At 39.5% G+C, this 19,842-nt stretch overlaps 1 protein-coding gene across 22 annotated transcripts in view; it reads left to right on the plus strand.

Moving 5' to 3' along the window:
• LOC148875384 (Met-10+ like family protein / kelch repeat-containing protein) overlaps positions 1 to 19,384 on the plus strand; it is a 31,414-nt gene extending 12,030 nt beyond the window's left edge. For 2 of the 22 annotated variants that reach the window (XR_016105000.1, XR_016105005.1), the window contains 6 exons: positions 2,780 to 2,856; positions 16,628 to 16,734; positions 16,814 to 16,932; positions 17,101 to 17,415; positions 17,599 to 17,675; positions 19,048 to 19,384. Coding sequence is in view for 11 of the 22 variants with exons in the window: in XM_088964604.1 (XP_088820730.1) it covers positions 2,780 to 2,856; positions 16,628 to 16,734; positions 16,814 to 16,859; positions 17,101 to 17,427; positions 17,599 to 17,675; positions 19,048 to 19,058 (645 nt within the window). In the remaining 11 variants the exon portion in view is untranslated. Of the gene's footprint in view, positions 1 to 2,779; positions 2,857 to 16,627; positions 16,735 to 16,813; positions 16,933 to 17,100; positions 17,495 to 17,598; positions 17,676 to 19,047 lie in introns of those variants that run through there. The other 20 variants (XR_016105003.1, XR_016105006.1, XR_016105004.1 and 17 more) reach the window with 15 other exon arrangements.
• The last annotated feature ends 458 nt before the right edge of the window (positions 19,385 to 19,842 follow it).

Here is a 19,842-nt window from a genome sequence, read left to right on the forward strand (position 1 = left end):
TTTTTATTCCAATGTATTCCTTGGCATAGTTTGATCTAAACACTTTAACTCGTACCCCAAACTGCGTCAGCACCATCTGCTGGAATTGTTGAACCAAAGATGATACCTCATCATGAAACCTCATCAAATATATCCAAGAGTATCGAGAATAATCATCCACAAATAGAAGAAAATACCGATAGCCACCCATAGAGGAACATGGTATGCCCCCCAGACATCAGTATGAACAATATCAAAAACAAAAGAACATCTTTTATTACTTGCTTTAAAGGAATGTCTATAATGCTTTCCAAGTTGACAACCCTCACACTCCAAGTTGGACCAACTGATAGACTCAAACAATTTGAGAACAAAAAACACAAAGAAGAAAAAGACAAATATCCTAACCGATTATGCCAAAGCATAATCTAACCCACCGACTCTAACTCAATGCTCCTATTGACATGTTGACTCTAATGACTGGGAAGCACATCAAGAAGATAGATTTCATTCACCTCACAACCACTTCCAGTCGTCCTCTTTGATTCCAAATCTTGCAAAACACAATGACCAGGAGAAAAAATTACTGAGCAGTTGAAATTCTTTGTCAAGCTACCAATAGACAAAAGATTAGTGCTTAGTCTAGGAACATGAATGACATAAGGTAGGGTAATGGTATCGGTTGTCCTGACAGACCCTTTCCCAGCAATGGGACCATGTGACCCATCTGCTATGGAAACTCTATCTTTGCCAGAGCAGAGGTAGTATGAGGAGAATGGTTACCTCTTGATCCACTTGCACCTTGCTGTCCACTTAATAATGAGTTAGAGCTGGTTGTATCTCTCTAATTCAGAAATTGCCCATGTCATTCTAATTCGACCCTTACTGCAACTACTGCAACAAACTTTAGAGGCTGTTGTAGGTGGTCCTGATAAATCACCAGTCATTGCCAGTGCCATATTCACATTTCCCTTCTTGTTTCTAGTTGGCTCGGTACAAGGCGTGATAAAGCTTCTAGCAAGTATTTCTGGTATGTTTAGGTTTCTTATAGTAGTCATGTATCAGATCCTTCTTGTCCTCAGTTCATTTCCACCCTTGTCCCTACTCGGTTTAGGCTTCACTGTGCTAACCATAGTTGACTTAATAAGGCCTGGGTTCCTCATCATCACATTCCTCCTACTCTCCTCTCCAAACACAAAGGCATATACCTGAGAGAGAGTTCCACGGTCTTGGGAAAGAATATGCGGTCGTGCAATGTCATACTCAGGTTTAAGTCCAACTAGAAACTCACAAACCCTATTCTTCTCTACCAGTTTTTGATAAGTTGTTGCATCTTTGCTACTTTCCCAAACCACAGTCTTGAGATGGTCTATCTCCTACCATAAGGTTTTGAGGGCTGAAAAATAAATAGCAACAGACTTATCTCCCTGCTTAGTAGCAATCACCTGGTTTCTCAACTGGTAGGCTCTAGCAACATTCTCATTATGTGAATAGGTTTCTACTATTCCATCCCAAATCTCCCTAGCTGTGTTAGCCCATAAAAAGTTCTTACTTATATATGGTAACATGGAATTGCTTAGCCAAGTCATCACCATGTAGTTCTCTTATACCCACCGAGAGTGTTTAGTTTCAGGTTTCTTTTCCTCACCGGTGACATACCCCAATTTCCCACGAGCACCAATGGCCATCTTTGCAGATGTGACCATTCTAAGTAGTTTGTACCATCCAACTTAACTATAGTGATGGTCCCGGCCTCGAAGAGGTCTCCAACACCTCCTCCCCCAGATCCCATTTCACCTGCAAATTTGTTTTTTTTTTTGGAAAAGGTAAAGTAAATTTATTCAGACAAGGTATTTATCTCCTTTAGAAACCTCAAATACCTTCTTGCTACCCTAGGCTAGAAGCCCCTCCCTCCAAAGATTCCTTTTTTGTAGGAGCGGGGGAAGAGAGAGAAGAGGTTGTTGCTCTCTCCAGAGAGGTATGACTTTAACCACCCAACTAATGTTATGCATCTTTATTCTTCTTAATATAAATGATTTTTATTAAAAATAAATAAAAAATGAGATCCCCTGAGAGGGATAAAGATTTTAATAAAAATCTTTTATATTAAGAAGAACAAAGGTGCATAACATTATATTAAGAGGTTGCCTCTCCCTCCAGAGAGGGATGACTTTCCAAAGAATATTGGGTGGTTACCGTCATCCCATCAAGCCATTCAACTTTGATCTTGGATTAGATCTCATAGGTATGACATTTCTAGAAATTTGTCCTGTCAGTGTGGTGTGTTTACATCTTTTGCTTTTATTTGTTGTTTTTATTTTGCTAAAGTATGCTTACATCTATTGTTACGTTTTTAATAGAATGCCTTGTGACCTATGCTTCTGCATGAAACCTAGATGCTTTTTTCTAAACATTATCTAGTGTCATCAGCACTATCTTGTGCATTATCTTACTCTAATTTCTGCATGTACATGGTAAAAACATGAACCTAAAGTTGAAAGCCAGAAGTTCATGCTGTAGATAGATTAGGCACTGTGTTAATATCAGCGCAGTTAGGACTCAAAACTAATTAGGAGACTTGGTAGTTCAACACCACTCTATCCAGTATCCAGAGGTCTCTCACAAAGAAAACACCAATTGAAGTGATATTATCTCCCAAGAAAACAGAAAAGCCTATGACATCAAAGCGTGCTTCCTTCTTTTATTAATAAAATTATATTTTTTGTTTATTACTAAAAAAATGATATCAAAATAAGAAGTGTTTTTTTTCCATGACTTATTTCATTGATTGGTGTGTCAGGGGGTTGCTGATCGTGTCTGCCTGGGTCTCTTGCCAACAAGTGAGGGTAGCTGGCTTACTGCTGTGAAGGCATTAAGGTGATGTTTAAGACTTCAACTAGAAAGTTTGTCAGCAAGTCAATTTATCAAGATAATGTTTAACAAATGAATTGTACTGATCTTTAAAACTCAGGTCAGAAGTTATATTTAATAATTCTTCATACATTTATATTTAGTTGTTTTATTTATATATGTATGTTAATATTGAAAATATGTTTACTTAAAAAAAGCCAAACTTTTGTCTTGAATTTTGGGCCTTTTTTTTTGGGGGGGGGGCAGTGCAGTTTCATTTGTATTGGTGCAAAAAGTATGGGAGTGCCAATGATTTTAGTGTAAATTCTGATTTATTTTTGTTTCAAATTTTACCTTATTTTGTTTGTTTGCACTGCAAATGAAGTAAAATAAAACCTGAACCAAATTAAGTAAAATTCAAAACAGAAGTGAACCAGAATTTGCATTCTTCTTTTTGCACTCATGTATTTGTACCAAGTGCAAATGAAATAGCACTGGAAACCAATAAAACCTTAAGAGAAGTATTAAAGGCAAGTGTATCCCTAACCTGTCACATTTATTTGGCCAAATTTCTCTGTCCTTTTCATGCTGTGTATAGAGATTTTCATACTATTACATGTCCCTATTTTCAAGATGTGATGAAATCCATCTAAGGTTGAGGTTATGTTGCAAATGGGATGGTATGACACAACATGCTGGGAAGAGAGCTATGAGCTCCCACATTATAGGAGTTGCCTTGAAAGCATCTCGAATAAAGGGCTTCCCTAAAGGTGCCTTCTATCACAGGGATTGCTAGGTAAATGCTCTAACCAAGTTTAAATAGCTTGCCTGGAAAGCACTCTTGTTGACAGGATTACCTGGAAAATTTCTCTCTCTCTCAAAAAAAAAAAATAAATAAATAAAATAGAATGGATTACCTGGAAAACACCTTCATGTTGAGTGATGCTTGGAGGTTACTCTCTAAAATGTATGCGGAGAAGGTCCCTTAATAAAGGAGGGGGTTATATACTCACTTCCAAGGGAGTGGTCCAAATATCCCCCCCACCCATCCACACACACCCACACACACGCACACCCACCCACGCAAATAAAGGGTAAAATGAAAGATTGCTGGGGCAGGTGATGCTAATGCTGCCAAGAGAAAGGCTCAAAGTTCAATAACAGAGGGAGGACGGGCAATGATGCTGCTGAAAGCTTCATTAAACATATGAAAGAAGAGAACATGACTAAGCATTAAAAAACTATTTGACCTGCTATGTTTCTAAAGCTAATTATACTTTTCAGCTCTAAGCCTCCAACCCATTTTGAAGTTCTCAAAAAAACAGGAATAGCCCAACAACATTCCGCTCCAAGATTTGACAACCTACTAGTATCTTATGTGCAATGGAAAATTGTGATACAGAAATTGATTTTTTGATGAATGACATGTCTAGGAGAAGAACTTTTTTATTTCATTTTAATTTCCTTTTCTTGTAAACTTTTGGATAAATATTAGTCTTCTGCATATTTTTAGTTTTGACAGAAGTGTATACTGCCTTTTCAACTAAAATATACTGCCTAGATCTAAATGGTTTCTCTGTACCAAAAGAAACATATCTTCAGCTAGTAGCCGGTCAAAGTTCAGGAATCCAGTGTCTCTTCAATCCTGTCTCCCTTAACACATTTAGTTCAAGGGAAACTTTTCATCTTTTAACCTACCACTTGAATATTGAATGGAATCATGTTTGGCTGATTTATAGTGTTATTGGGAGGAGCCATGGAGGAGTTTAACTTTCAGGATTTATACACTGCTGAGGTTAAAATTGCAGGGGTGAAACCGGAGTTCCTGCCCAGATCAGTTGATGTGTTAGCTGATGGATACTGGTATCGTGTTTGGCTGATTTCGGAAGTGGAAGCGACTCTTTGGGGAAGAAGAAAAAGGTTGAAGATGCTGAGGTGGCAGGCTGGTATACACGTGGCATGCAACCGGTGGTGAGAGTTATTGGCGAGCAAGGAGATTTATTTGGGGAAGCTGTAAAGTCGGCCAAGGAAAACCAAGGCACAAGTAAGCTAATTAAAGGAAAAAATTAAAAAAATTTTGAATTATTAGGAGCAAAAGAGGGTCGGGTTTCCTATGCTGATGTGGACAAGAGGGGGAGTGGGTCGAGTAATTATAATATGAGAACCGTCTGCTCTGAACCAACCGGGGGTAGATGCGGTTTAACCAGTGGTGTGAAGACCGACCCACGTGATGTTTTAAGTGATCACGTGGGTTAGGGGAAGCAACTCGCGACTATAGACAGCAGCTTCTGTCTATCTTCTTCTCCAACGAAGATAGTTTGGGTTGGACAGTCACGAAGGACTGAACAGGGTTCAAGGGGTTTCCTACAATGGGTACCTTGCACAGATGTGGCTTCGAACTTTGATGGTCACTCTTATTCAGACCGCCCAAACCCTAGGTATGCATGAGCAGATGTGGCGGAGAGGAACTCAAAGGATGAAGGTTGGGTAGCTTGCAATTTGGAGGAGGTTGAAGGGGAAGATGACTCTGAAGTTTCCTCCAGTCTTGGTAGTGTAGCGGAAAGGGAGTTGTAGGTGGAAGAGATTGTAGCCAATCTAGACCTGGAACAATTTTTTACTGAAGAAGTAGAAAACGACATTATTGATGGTGTAACAACTCGACTTGATAGAGAAGAGGAGGTTGACGCAACTGAGCACAGACAAATCTTTGGGGGTGGAAACCTTTGCTCTCAACCAGAAGAACCATTGCCAAACCAAATTCCAAGGCAGGCTATATGTAAGTTTTTGATGCTTCCCAACAACAAAATAGAAGTATGTCAGTAAGGGGTAAACAACAGGGTGTGGGGAGTATTACTTGTGTTATACAAGAGAAAGGAAAGCTGTCCATTCAGAATTAAGCCGAGGAAATAGATAACATTCACACTCCAAAACAGGGAATAACAGACATTGTTACCAGTCACTGCAGTTCCCCCTAGAACTAGCAAAACTAAGGTATCTGTGTCAATTCGATTTTTGTTACTTATGATTGTGAAGAAAACTGAAGAGAGGAGAGCTTGAGAGTTCGGCAACGAGGGTCTGAGAATGAGAGTTTCGAACTTGACCTCTCTTAGCACCCTAACACTATTTTATTAAGATAGGTTTGAATAATTACAAGGAGGACCTTAGTTGGGCAAGAATTTACAAAGAACTTAATATAGACAGGATGGGTCCAGAATAAGGCCCATTACAGAAAAACATAAATAACAAGAAAGAATAAACAGCCTATGGGCCATTTGGCCCATCTTCTCTACACTCCCCCTCAAGCTGAGCATAGATGTCAATCATGCCAAGCTTGCTGGTATCATGCTGAAGTTTTGCCTTGGGAATACCTTTGGTGATAAAATTCGCCAACTATCCTTTAGATGTGACGAAAGGAAGACACACTTCACCCGAAGAGAACTTTTCCCTAATGAAGTGTCGATCAACTTCAATATGCTTGGTTCTATCATGTTGCACTGGGTTGTGAGCAATGTTGATGGCAGCCTGATTATCACAGTACAACATCATTGGCTTGTCATATTCAACCCCAAGTTCTTCCATCAATGATTTTAGCCATAATAATTCAGAAACTCCATGTGCCATGGCCCTATATTCAGCTTCAGCAGAAGACCGTGCAACAACCGATTGTTTCTTGCTTCTCCAAGAAACAACATTACCAGCCACCAAGCTGCAATACCCAGAAGTAGATCTTCTGTCGTCAATGTTTCCGGCCCAGTCAGCATCGATGTAGGCTTCAAGTTTCATATGACTATGCTTGGCAAACAAAATACTCTTTCCTAGGGAGCCCTTCAAATAACATAGGATTCTTTTTGCTGCTGCCATACGAGTGTCTCAGGGAGCATGCATGAATTGGCTAATGCAACCGACTGCATATGCAATATCTGGCCGAATCATGCATAGGTACAAAAGTTTCCCAAGAAGTCTCTGAAAGATTCCTTTGTCTTCAACTAATCTCTTCTGAGGCTGAGAGTTTATGACTCGTATCAATAGGAGTAGCAACTGGTCTAGCACCCATCTTTCCAGTTTTAGAGAGCAAGTCAAGAACATACTTCCTTTGGGAGATAAGAATCCCATTCTTGGATCGAGCCACTTCTATGCCAAGAAAATATCTCAATTCCCCCAAATCTTTAATCTCAAACTCTGTATGGAGAAAAGATTTTAGATCATGAATTCCTGAAACATCATTACCAGTCACTACAATATCATCTACATCCATGAGGTATACTGCCAGAGGTCCACTCCTCTTCACAAAAAGAGTATGATCGGACTGTGTCTGCACATAACCAAAGTTAACAAGTGTTGTTCTAAATCTCTCAAACCATGCTCTAGGGGACTGTTTTAGTCCATAAAGAGATTTCTTTAGCCTGCATACCTTCCCTTTTATATCAGTTCCATACATCCTTGGAGGAAGAGGCATATAAACCTCTTCATGTAATTCACCATTCAGAAAAGCATTCTTCACATCCAATTGAGAAAGGGGCCAGTCAAAGTGAGCAGCTAAAGATAGAAGAACTCTCACAGATATCATCTTGGCAACAGGTGCAAAGGTCTCCAAATAATCAATCCCATATGTCTGTGTATAGCCTTTTGCAACCAGCCTGGCCTTGTACCTTTCAATGGTGCCATCAACTCGATATTTGATAGTAAAGACCCACTTGCAACCGATTGGATCTTTCCCTTCAGGCAAATCCACCACTTCCCATGTGTCATTCTTGTGTAGGGCATCGATTTCAGATTTCATAACATCCCTCCATTCTGGAATCTTAAGAGCTTCTGACACAGACTTGGGAATAGGGTTAGAAGCAACAGAAGAGAGATAAGCAAAGTATGAAGGTGAAAGCAAACTGTAAGAAAGGTGCTTGGAAATGTAGTGTGCAGTGCACTTCTGTTTTCCTTTCCTAACAGTAATGGGAATATCAAGGTCAGGGAAGGATGACCCCAAAGGTGCTGAAATAGTACCTGTTGTCTCTTCTGTGACTGGAAGTGTATGAGGCTCATGTATTGTAGGAGAAGCAACCTACACATTTCTGGATCTTTGCCTTTGATACACCTTGGGATTGAGGATAGGACGAGGAGGTAAAGAGGGAAGAACACTGGGACAGGGGAGAATGGAATGACTGATCCACCCTTGAAACATTTGAAGGAGAAGCAGACACATCAAGAGACTCAACAGGGACAGGAAGAGGAAGAGCAAACACCTGTGACAAATCCTTCCCTTGTGGACAATGCCCTTCTGGAGAGGAACCATAAAAGGGGGAAAGCTCATCAAAGGTGACATCCATTGAGACATACCAAGTGCCAGTCTTTGGATCAAAACAACAATAACCCTTCTGTGTGGGGGAATAACCAAGGAAGATACACTTTTGAGCTTTGGGTTCAAATTTATGCCTTTGGACACTTGGAACATGTACATAACAGGTGCAGCCAAAGACACGAATAGGAACAGGAAAAAGGTCATTGTCCGAATGAAGGAGATTGAAGGGAGACTTAAACCTCAAAACCCTGGATGGCATACGGTTTATAAGGTAGGTAGCAGTAAGAACAACATCAACAACATCACCCCAAAACCTTGTAGGAACATGTGAGGCAAATAAGATACTTCTTGATTGATAAAAAAAAAAAAGATACTTCTTGCAACTTCAACAATATGCCTATTTTTCCTCTTAGCAACCCCATTCTGTTCTGGGGTCCTAGCACATGAGCTTTGATGAATAACCCCAATGTCAGGGAGATAGCAGGATAGGTTCTTCTCAAAGTATTCTTTTGCATTGTCAGATCTGAAGATTTTAATCCTGGTATCAAATTGGGTTAGAACAAATTCATGGAATTGTCTTACAAGTCTTGGAACTTCATTACGGGATTTCATCAGGAATATCCAAGTGAACGAGAAAAGTCATCAATAAACAGAATAAAATATTTGTAGCCACCCATGGAGGGTAAGTGGTAAGGCCCCCACACATCAGAGTGCACAATATTAAAAAGAGAAGATCTTTTATTGCTTAAAAGATAATTGTTTCTACAATGCTTTGACAATTCACAATGGAGACTGGACAAACTAATTCCTTTAAACAGTTCAAGGAACAGATTACTCAAGGCAGAAAAAGACAGATGACCAAAACGACGATGACACAACATGATCCGACTAACAGACTCTGAAGAAACAGATTCGAGAGCAACATTCCCAAGATGATCAGTGCATTGTCCCGGAGTATCAAGCAAGTATATTCCGTTCGCATCATGGCCACTCCCAATCACCTTCTGAGACTCCAAATCCTGAAAAACATAGTAGGAAGGAAAAAATGTTACACAACAGTTTAGTGACTTGGTTAAACTACTTACAGACAACAAATTTGTATTTAGTTTAGGTACATGAAGGGCAGAAGGTAATAACAAGGAATCCGTAGCCTTGATGGTTCCCTTACCAGAGATAGGTGCAAGTGAACCATCAGCTAAAGTGATTTTATCACGTTTAGGAAGCAAGTCATATGAAACAAACAAAGTAGAAAGATTGGTCATATGGCCAGAAGCACCTGAGTCAATAATTCAAGGGATCTTGAGATTACCTGAAGTGGTAGCATGATTGGCAGAAGCCCTTATACCTGAATGAGCAAATGCAGAAGAAGCAGAATTTCCTGAAGGGTTGGAAGGAGAAGTCACATTACCCAGTTGACTGAGCATCTTCCCAAACTTTTCACATTCTGCTCTCATGGCTGCCAACTGTGCAGAAGCAAACATCTCTTCACTATCTGGCCCGGTAGCTACATTTGCACTTCCTGATCTTTTACTATCATGTTTTTTCTGAAACCGAATGGGAACAAGATTAGGATGTAGTTTCCAACACTTGTCTTTGGTGTGCTTCTGCTTCTTGCAGTACTCACATAAAAATTCTTTCTTTCCTGTGCCACCAGAAGTTCCAACATTTCCTTTAGGTTTAACCCCCATATTGGCAAAGTGATCACTAATATCAGCCCCTTGAACCTGGACAGCCCTTCTGCTCTATTCACTACTCACCAATGCATAAGCTTGTGACAATGAGACACACTCCTTGGAAAGAATATTCTGTTTTGTGATATCATATTCTGGGTTTAGTCCAGTTAAGAACTCAAATACCCTGTTCCTTTCAACCAATTTTCTATAGGTCTTTGCATCATTGGTGGTGTCCCAAGTTACAGCTTCTATTAGGTCAATCTCTTGCCATAGAGACTTCAGGGTTGAGAAATATACAGCAAGAGGCTTCTCCCCTTGCCTTAAATTCTTTACATCACTTCTCAATTTATATGCTCGTGCCACATTGAGTTTTTGGGAATAGGTTTCTGCAACACTGTCCCAAATTTCCTTTGCTGAATTCATCCATAGGTAGTGTTGGCTAATTTGTGGCTGCATTGAGTTCATAAGCCACCTAATGACAGTGTAATTTTTTTGCATCCACTTCTCGTAGGATGGATCATCTGCTAGGGGAGCCTTCTTACTCCCGAAAATGAACCCCCACTTTCCTCTACTACATACATAAATCTTTACTGATTGTGACCATGCTAGATAATTAGTTCCATCTAGTTTAACTGTGGTCACAGTCAATAAGGAATCACTTGGAGTCCCCTGAACCAGTCCATATTCAGCACCACTTTTGTTTTCAAACTCTGAGGAGTACATCATGTAAACACTTCAAATATGATTTCAGATGACTTCTACAAGTATACTGAACAAGAAGGCAATACACAGAGTTCAGCCGATCACAAGAAGGCAATACACTGAGTTCAGTCGACCACAAGAAGGCAATACACTGAGTTCAGCCGACCACAAGAAGGCAATACACTGAGTTCAGCCTTCAAGAAGTAATCAGAAACTTCTAGGCACTGAGCACTCAGCCGAAGTACCTTTTCAAATCTGGACTTCAAGGTAACCACCAAAGAAATAACCAAGAAGAGTAAATACCAATTGGTATTGCTAAAAAAGCCTTTTTACAAACACAGTGTGGGCAATAGAGACAACCCCACTGTCAAAAAAGAAAAAGGCCTCAAGAACAGTTCGTACAGCTCCCAAAAAACAGCCAAATATAAGTAACAATCCACAACTTTGTTACAAGGATGTTTCGGCAGTTTTGACAGTCCAAGAAGGAGTGAAAAACAGCCCAGAAATTTCTGGGTTAAACCAGATTCAATGGCAGCTAAAGATAATATAGAACAACCAGAAATTTTCGGACACTTCAACAGTCCAAACACAGTCGAAAGTAGTACAGAACAACCAGATTTTCTCGGACACTTCAACAATCCAAACACATTAGAAAATAATCTAGAAATCTGAGCACAACTTACAGTTTAGAGCTTTAAATCAGAACCGAACTGTCCCCCTTTCTTTTTTTTCTCTGATTCTTTTTGGTCACCGAAACACTTCTCCAAGAGATTCTAGTCTTGGGCACTTCCATTGACCTCCAAGAATCAAGCAACACGAGCCTAAGCTTCCAGCCCTAGAATATTGAAGTTCAGGCCTACTCTGATACCATGAAGAAAATTGAAGAGAGGAGAGCTTGAGAGTTCAGCAATGAGGGTCTGAGAATGAGAGTTTCGAACTTGACCTCTCTCAGCACTCTAACACTATTTTATTAAGATAGGTTTGAATAATTACAAGGAGGCCCTTGGGCAAGAATTTACAAAAACTTAATATAGACAGGATGGGCCCAGAATAAGGCCTATGGGCCATTTGGCCCCTCTTCTCTACAGACTGCTCTCTGTCTATTGTGCCAGATTCCCTTCCCATTCCAGAGGACGGAGCCTGTGTTGGAGAAGAAGGAAGAAAAGAGAGTGGTAGAAGTGGAGATGACATTGAAAAAGGTGAAAGGGAGGAGGCAATAGAGAGAAATATAAGAATCTGAGAAATGTTAAAGAGGCTAGTGGATGAATTTGAGGAAAATAAATTACAAAAGGAGAATAGTGAGGGAGGGGAATAGTAGGAAAGGAAGTGGTGAGGGAATAAGTAGGAAAGGAAGTCCCAATAAGTTAAGTGTGAGGGAGGGGAATAGTGAGGATTCCATGGCAGCTTTTGTGAGGAACTTGGGGTGTAGCTTGAAAAACCCAAATGATCTGAAGATTTTCTTGCAAAAGGAGGAAGGTAAGGTGAGGAAGAGGAAGCTAAGCGAGGCCGAAAGACTGACAAGGGATGCTGGAGGGGACAAGCTTTTGGGTGTCAAAGGGGAAAGAATGAAGGGGGTTAAGTGATGACCTATTGGGTTTGGGGGAGGAAAACAAGAGAGCAGAATGAAAATTGTCAGTTGGAATGTTAGAGAGTTGGGAAGTGCTAGGAAAAGAGCAGTAATTAAAGAGATGATTAAAAAGATAAACCCAGATATAGTTATGTTATAGGAGTCTAAGAGAGCAAAATTTGATGCTAGATGGGCCAGGAGTATTTGGAGAGCTAGGGGTATCAGTTGGGTTACTACTCCTTGGGGGTCTGTAGGGGGTATAATTACACTTTGGAAGAATGAGGTCTGCATAGGATTGGAAGAGTTGATAGGCCAATTTTCAGTATCTTTGAAGTTTAGGTAGGTGGAGGATGGATTTGAGTGGGTTTTAACAAATGTTTACGGACCTAATGATTATAGAGAGAGGAGGGTTCAGTGGGAAGAATTTGGGGATATAAGGGGTTTGTGGGAAGGACCTTGGTGTATAGGAGGTGATTTTAATGTAATCAGGTTTTTCAGAAGAAACAAATAATCCTAACCAGAGGGTGACTACAAGCATGAGGAAGTTTAACCAGTTTGTGGAGGTGTTTGAACTTAAAGAGATTCCTATGGTGCACAGTAACTTCACATGGTCCAATCTACAAGTTAATCCCATTTCTTCTAGGCTGGATAGATTTCTCTTCTCAGTAGATTGGGAGGAACATTGGGGTAATTTGACCTCGAGGACACTTCCTAGGGTAACCTCAGATCATTGGCCTATTATGATTGGAGAGGAAGAATTGGGAAATACAGAGCCTGCCCTGTTCAGATTTGAAAATATGTGGTTACACCACCTAGGTTTCATTAATAAAATCAATGAATGGTGGTTAGAAAGCCACCTCTCAGTAGAATGGTATGGGATGAGGTTCAATAGGAAGTTACAATTTTCGAAGGGCAAAATTAAGGAATGGAATAAGCTTGAATTTGGGAGGCTAGACGAAAGGAAGCAAGCTGTGATTGCACACAATTGGAAGATCTGGATGTGAAGGAAGGGAGGGGTTGTATTACACAGGAGGACAAAGAACAAAGGTGGAAATTGCGAAAACAATTGGAGGATGAATTGCTCAAGGAGGAAATTAGTTGGAAGCAAAAGTCAAGGTGTAAATGGTTAAAGGAGGGGGATAGGAATACCAAATTTTTTCATGCTATGGCAAGTGGGAGAAGAAGAAAAAATCTCATATCAAGCCTGGAAGTGAAGGGGACAATCATTTTAATCATGGTGAGATTGCTAGGGCCTTTGCAAACCATTTTAAATCTATCTATAGGAAGCCTTTAAGTAATAGAGTGTGGATTGAGCGGATGGAGTGGCCAAATCTAAGTAGAAGGGATAGGGAGTGGTTGGAGAGAAAGTTTAAAATAGAGGAAGTCAAAGAGGCAATATTCTCTATGGATAGATCAAAAGCACCATGCCCAGATGGTTTTACGATGGCATTCTATCAAGATTGTTGGGAGATTTCGAAAGAGGAGCTAATGAAGGTCTTTGATGAGTTTCACAGAAGAGGAGAGATCAATCCGGGGTTGAATTCTACTTTCATTGCTTTGGTTCCTAAGAAGAGAGAAACAACACACCCAAGGGACTACGAACCAATCAGTTTAGTTAATAGCTTGTATAAGATCATTGCGAAGGTCTTGTCTATTAGAATTAGACAGGTACTCACTACCATCGTGTCAAATAACCAAGGAGCTTTTGTGAGAGGTAGGCGGATAACTGATCAAATACTTATAGCAAATGAGAGTGTGGAGGACTTCAAGAAATCAAGGAAAAAGGGTGTGGTTTGTAAGTTAGATTTGGAAAAAGCCTATGACTTGGTAGATTGGTCCTTTTTGCTGGAGGTGATGATCAATTTTGGGTTCGGGGATAGATGGTGCAGGTGGGTGCTAGGGTGTATTAGGACTTGCCATTACACTATTTTGGTGAATGGAACGATGGTGGACTTCTTGTCGGCATTGAGGGGAATAAGACAAGGAGACCTCCTTTCTCCTTTCTTGTTCACCTTGGTTGCTGAAGTCTTGGGGAGATTGATCTCTAGGGCAGATTCTAGGAGCTTAATCAAAGAGTGGAGGGTAGGCAACGAGAACATACCATTCACACACTTGCAGTTCGCAGATGATACGATTATTTTCTGTGAGGGAGGGGACATGACTTGGATTAGGAATTTGAAACACACTATACAACTTTTTGAGCAAATGTCAAATCTAAAAGTTAACTTTGATAAAAGTTGTGTGGTGGGTGTGAATATGGGGGAAAGTGAGATCTTTGCATGTGCAAACATTTTGGAATGTGAAGTGTTGGATTGGCCTCTAACTTACCTTGGTCTTCCTCTTGGAGATAATCCTCAAGAAGGAAGTTTTTGGACTCCGGTTGTGGATAGGTTTGAGAAGAGACTTGCATCTTAGAAGAAGAATTATTTTATCTCTAGGAGGAAGAATCACCCTAATTAGGGCTACCTTAGCTAACCTGCCCATTTATTACCTTTCAGTTTTTAAGGTGCCTGCAGGGGTGGCTGACAAGTTGGAAAAGTTGACAAGAGATTTCTTGTGGGAGCTTGGGGAGGAGAAAAAGGATCATAGGGTTAGGTGGGAGGTGGTGTGTAGAAGTAAGCAAGAGGGAGGCTTAGGGATTGGGAATATTAGGAAAATGAACTTGGCTCTACTAGGGAAATGGCTGTGGAGATTCTCATTGGAAAAAGGAAAAGTTGTGGGCTAAGATAATTGGTAGTATTCACGGGCTTGCAGAGAATGGATGGGACTATGGGATTATGGCTATGGCAACAAGAGCATCACCATGGAAATCAATCCATGCTATTTTGCCTCTATTCTCTCCTTGGATCAGGTATGATTTGCACTTGGGTAACTCAATTAAGTTTTGGGAACATGTGTGGATTGGGGATCTTCCGTTGAAAGACCAATTTCCAGCCCTTTTTGCAAACTCCACCTTCAAAAATGAACCAATTTCCACTTTCCTTGTTCCCTCAAATTCAAATTCTGGGTTTGGGTGGAATTTGGGATTGAGAAGAGCCCTCAGGGACACAAAACTGATTGTACCTCTAATCTCCTGTCCATTCTTAATGGGGTTTTCTTGGAGTCGACAAAAATAGATAGTAGGATCTGGACCTTGTCTCCTTGTGGATCCTTTACTTGTGCCTCCTTCTTTAAAGCTCTATTGCATCTGGAAAGTCCTATTGGCTTGTCATTCCTTGTCAAGGATGTGTGGTGTCGACCTATACCTCCGAGGGTTGGGAGTTTCTGTTGGGAAGCTTTTTTGAAAAAATTAACACAGGTGACTTACTTCAAAGAAAAAGACCCAATAGTTGTTTATCTCCACACTGGTGTATTCTTTGTAGAGCTGCTGGTGAGTCCGGTTACCACTTACTAATATCCTGTGTTTTGGTAAAAAATATTTGGGAATGGTTTGCTTTTTTGTTTGGGTGCAGGTGGACTCCCCCAATGAATGTGCAAAGCTTGTTTACCTCTTCCTCTGTTAACTGCCCAACAAAAAGATCAAGGATCATGTGGAGGTGTGTGAGAGCTGCTGTTTGCTGGACAATATGGGAAGAAAGGAATTCAAGGATTTTCTTAGAAAAGAAGAGAGGGTTGGAAAAATGTTGGAAGTGATCCATATAAGGGTAATACACTGGTTGAAGGCAATGGATGCGTTCACAGATGATATGTTAAGGAAATGGAAAGAAATTGCAAGTTCAGTCTCGGCTAAGAAGACCCTGAATACTACATGGAATCCATATAAGGGTATTGGGGGGGTTTTATGAGATGAGAATGGTAATATAACAGCTATGTTCTCTAGCTTAATTGGAGTGGGGGATTCGTTGAGGACTGAGGTGTTAGCAGCCTTGGAAGGGGTACAAAGGGCTAAAGAACTAAAGGTCAAGAAGCTGATTGTAGAGGGAGATTCTGTGGTGGAAGTGAACTGGTTGAAAGAAGACAATTCTAAGCTCTGGAGTTACAGTAATGAGGAGGAAATTCAAATGGTTGTCCAAGAATATGGAAGTTCAGTGTAATTGGGTTAAGAGAAGTGCAAAATCGTTTGCTGATGGTCTGGCTAGTCAAGGAGTGAATAGGATTTCTGGGTTCTGGGCTCAGTTGTAATTGTTGTGTTCTATTTCAGCTTGGGATTTATCCTTTCCCTGGGCAGTTAAGATTTTTTAGCTCCCCTTTTTTTATAACCTTATTTTATTTAATGAAATCTGTTGTTATTGATAAAAAAAAAGATGGCTTAATGTTTTACTCATGACTAGGCATTGAGTCACTTGATGGTGATGCTGTGGAGATGGTTTCACAGAATTGGTCCTTTGTCAATTTTATGACTTTTAAACCAAACCGTCCTTACTGTCAGGAGCTTGGGATTTATGGGAACATATTTTGGTTTTCAGTAGACAAAGTGAATTTAATCCGGTAGATGTTGCTTTTTTTTTTTTTTTGACTAATTTTGTCAGTTGCCTTCTTCATGCTAGATTCAATTGTGATTGAAGATCTCAGTTATATACAACTGCATAATGAATCTTTTTGGCCATTATTCTGAATCTGCAGGAATGAAGGGGGGTTGTTACATGTACATGGGAATGTGAAGGACTCTGAGGAGGGCTTATGGTCAGAGCATGTTGCCAAATCTATAACTGAGATTGCTAATTCTGAAGGTATAATTTCCTCAAGTTACTGCATGTGTGTGTACATAAGACATTAAACATATTGTCATTGAGGATTTTCTTGTTTTAGGTCACTGTTGGGAGGTTTATGTGCAACATGTTGAGAGAGTGAAATGGTATGCTCCACACATCCGCCATCTTGTTGCAGATATATGTTGTAAACAGATTCAGAAATAACAAACAGAATTAGTAAGTTGTTTTAAAACCAATGCCATTTGATTGCTAAGCTAAGTAACACTCAAAAATGGGTAGCTTGTTGAAAATGACGATTAATAACTGGAAGTTTTAGATTTTGCTTTTCCCCCTAAAAGATCATTGCTGCCAAGATATGTGAAATTGCTCTTGCGTAAAATGTAGGACAATGTACATGTGGAGTGCTATTAAAGAATTTATCTACGACTGTTTGAAACAACCAAAATTTGTCTGCCCGAACCTCAAGAGGAGGAAAAATAAAGAGAAACTGTCTCCATCTGCTTATTCATTTTCCGATCCAACTGTAAGTCAAAATACAAAATACAAACAAAACACACACTATGCAGAGACACAAGGACAAGGACTAGAAACTCCCATAAAATCGGCAAGAAGTGGGCCCATCCCTGGTGGTGGAGTACTAAATTCCTTCTGCCTTTCGCGTGACTTCCAAGCCAAATTAGTCATGAAGTCAGCACAATGGTTTGCTTCCCTGTAACAATGTTGAAGCTGGAGCATATTCTCTTTTATTTAATGTTTCATTGATTATTTTGCTTGTTTACCTCAATTTTGCTAACAATGGCCAAATTATAACATGATTAGGAGGCTAATATTCTTAATTGTGAAATTATCCTTATCCTAATCTTCTTGAGCCTTCATTTTCAGGACCTTGCCTTCAGATTTTCAGATGGGGTTGTGTTCTTATGGTCTTAGCCATTTCAACCTTGTCATGCATACTCCAGGTAGGAGCAACCCAAACAAATGACCATTTTTCACATGAATATTCCAGGACGTGGAACAAGATTTAACTGAACTAAGTTCAATTCAACAAAGCTTTATCCCAAGTTTATGGGCTCGACTACATAAGTCCTCTTCTGCAATTTTGTTCTATTTAATGCCATGTCCATGGTTAAATTATAGGCCCTCAAATAGGTACTTGTATCATTGTTATAGAAGAAACATAGGGAAATGTGGGATTTCATGTAAAATGTCTTATTTGAGAGAGGACTCCCAGAAAACATACAGATTTCACGAAAGTCGTCTTTTCTGAAGGTGTTAGCCTGTTGAACTGCTGTTAGAGCCTTAGGTTTCAAGGCGCCAAGGTGAAACTAGGCGATAGGGGCGCCTTGTTGCTTAGTCGCCTAGGCGGGCACCTAAGCCATGTTTTTTTTTTAAATAAAAAAATATAAATCCTAGGATAGATTCCTAGGTTTCATAGTAATAAGTAGTGTTCTTTAACTAATAATTACCATAATTCTCATGAAATAATAAACCCTATATCAGATGATAGATAATCAACATATTTATAAGAAAAGAAAGCATACAAAACATAAGGGCTGAGCTCTTGTTTTCGGTCCTATGAAGTCTTATTGGTGATCTTGTGTGTCAATTGGATAAAATCAAGTTATTTCTCACTTGCCAATTCAAGTTTTAAAGTTCTCAAGGGTTCAAGACAATGTCACCGATTTGTGTGTCGATGGACTCCAAATAGATAAGATGACAAAAAGAAACTAGTACAAGAATAATAATATTAATACTATAAGTCCACATTATGAATAATAGTCTTTATTTGATAATTCAATATGAATAATAGTCTAATAATATCTATTGTACTACTATAAATAACACCATATAAAAATATAAAAATATTGTGTGAAATCTTACATATAAAGTATATAGGCGTTTGGGCAAGGTGACCCTCCAAGAACAGCTTATCACCTAGGCAGGTGCCTAGGCGTCACCTTGACAGCTATGGTTAGAGCTTGTTAGATAAGATCTAGGCTACAGACAAAGAGGGAACCCAAGTATCTCGTTTTGAAAAGTCAATAAAATCATATTTCTAAAATATTTTGATTGTTCTAGTAGTGGTAACTATTCCAAACAAAACTAGCTGTGTGTGTCTGTGTGCAATGGACTTATTTATCAACCGAAGAAATATAATTAAAATTGACCATGCAGCATAAATAATCCATCTTACACTGGGCCCTGATCTACGAGGGTCCCTCCTTGCTGTCATGATAGCAAGCTTCTTACAAAGATATGTTTTGTTGTATTGTTTTTTTCTCGTTCTGATTAAATTTAATACTTTCTTAATTTTCGTTGAGATATTTGCAGCAGATCTGTAATCTATGGATAGCATTCTCAGCACGTGGTGTTAAATGCAATGAATGCAAATAATAGTTTTATTGGACCAGGACCAGCTAGCGGAAAACAAGCCTTGAGATGGGTGTTTACTGTTGACTTAACATCTTTGGCATCTCACATCTGTACTCTTGTTCTATTTATATTAGGAAAGCCAAATCACTAATTACACTAATTAATAACCCTGTTAGTTGAGTTGGTAGATCTTAGATGGGCATCACTCCCAACACTCCAACAGTGGAGGCGGGGGATCAATTGTGTATATTCAGTTTTGTTTAAGGTTTAAATCAAAATGATAATGTTTTGTTAATGATATTATCTCTAATCTCTGTTATAGAGAAGTGTGGTGGTCTACAAGCAACTCAAGCATGGAGGATGGAGGGAGAGTATCTATTACCCACTTTCCCTTCAGCTTCCTTCTGGTTGTCCTTATTGTAAAAAGCAATGTGACACAACAATGAGAGTTTGGATTTTAGACCTTCCATGTTGCTTTAGCTACAAGCCTTTAACAAATTGGGCTCCACCATTTTATTTTTTAGAAAACTGGCAGGAGTACGCGTGGTGTGGTCCAGTGCTACTGCTAAAGTCTGAATGTATGTGTACTTGACTTGTAATGTACAATTAGTCCATAATTAATTAAAATTCTAAGATTAATTTCAAAGTTATTCCAAAAAGAAATGAATTGAAGCTTAGGAAAATTCCACACTTTGGGTCTAGTGTCACTTTACAATTTAGTATCCAAACTTTCAAAACGCACCAATCTAGTAT

Source organism: Nelumbo lutea, chromosome 1 (assembly GCF_056320005.1).
Source record: "Nelumbo lutea isolate HS-2025 chromosome 1, American lotus-T2T, whole genome shotgun sequence".
Taxonomy (NCBI): Eukaryota; Viridiplantae; Streptophyta; class Magnoliopsida; order Proteales; family Nelumbonaceae; genus Nelumbo; species Nelumbo lutea.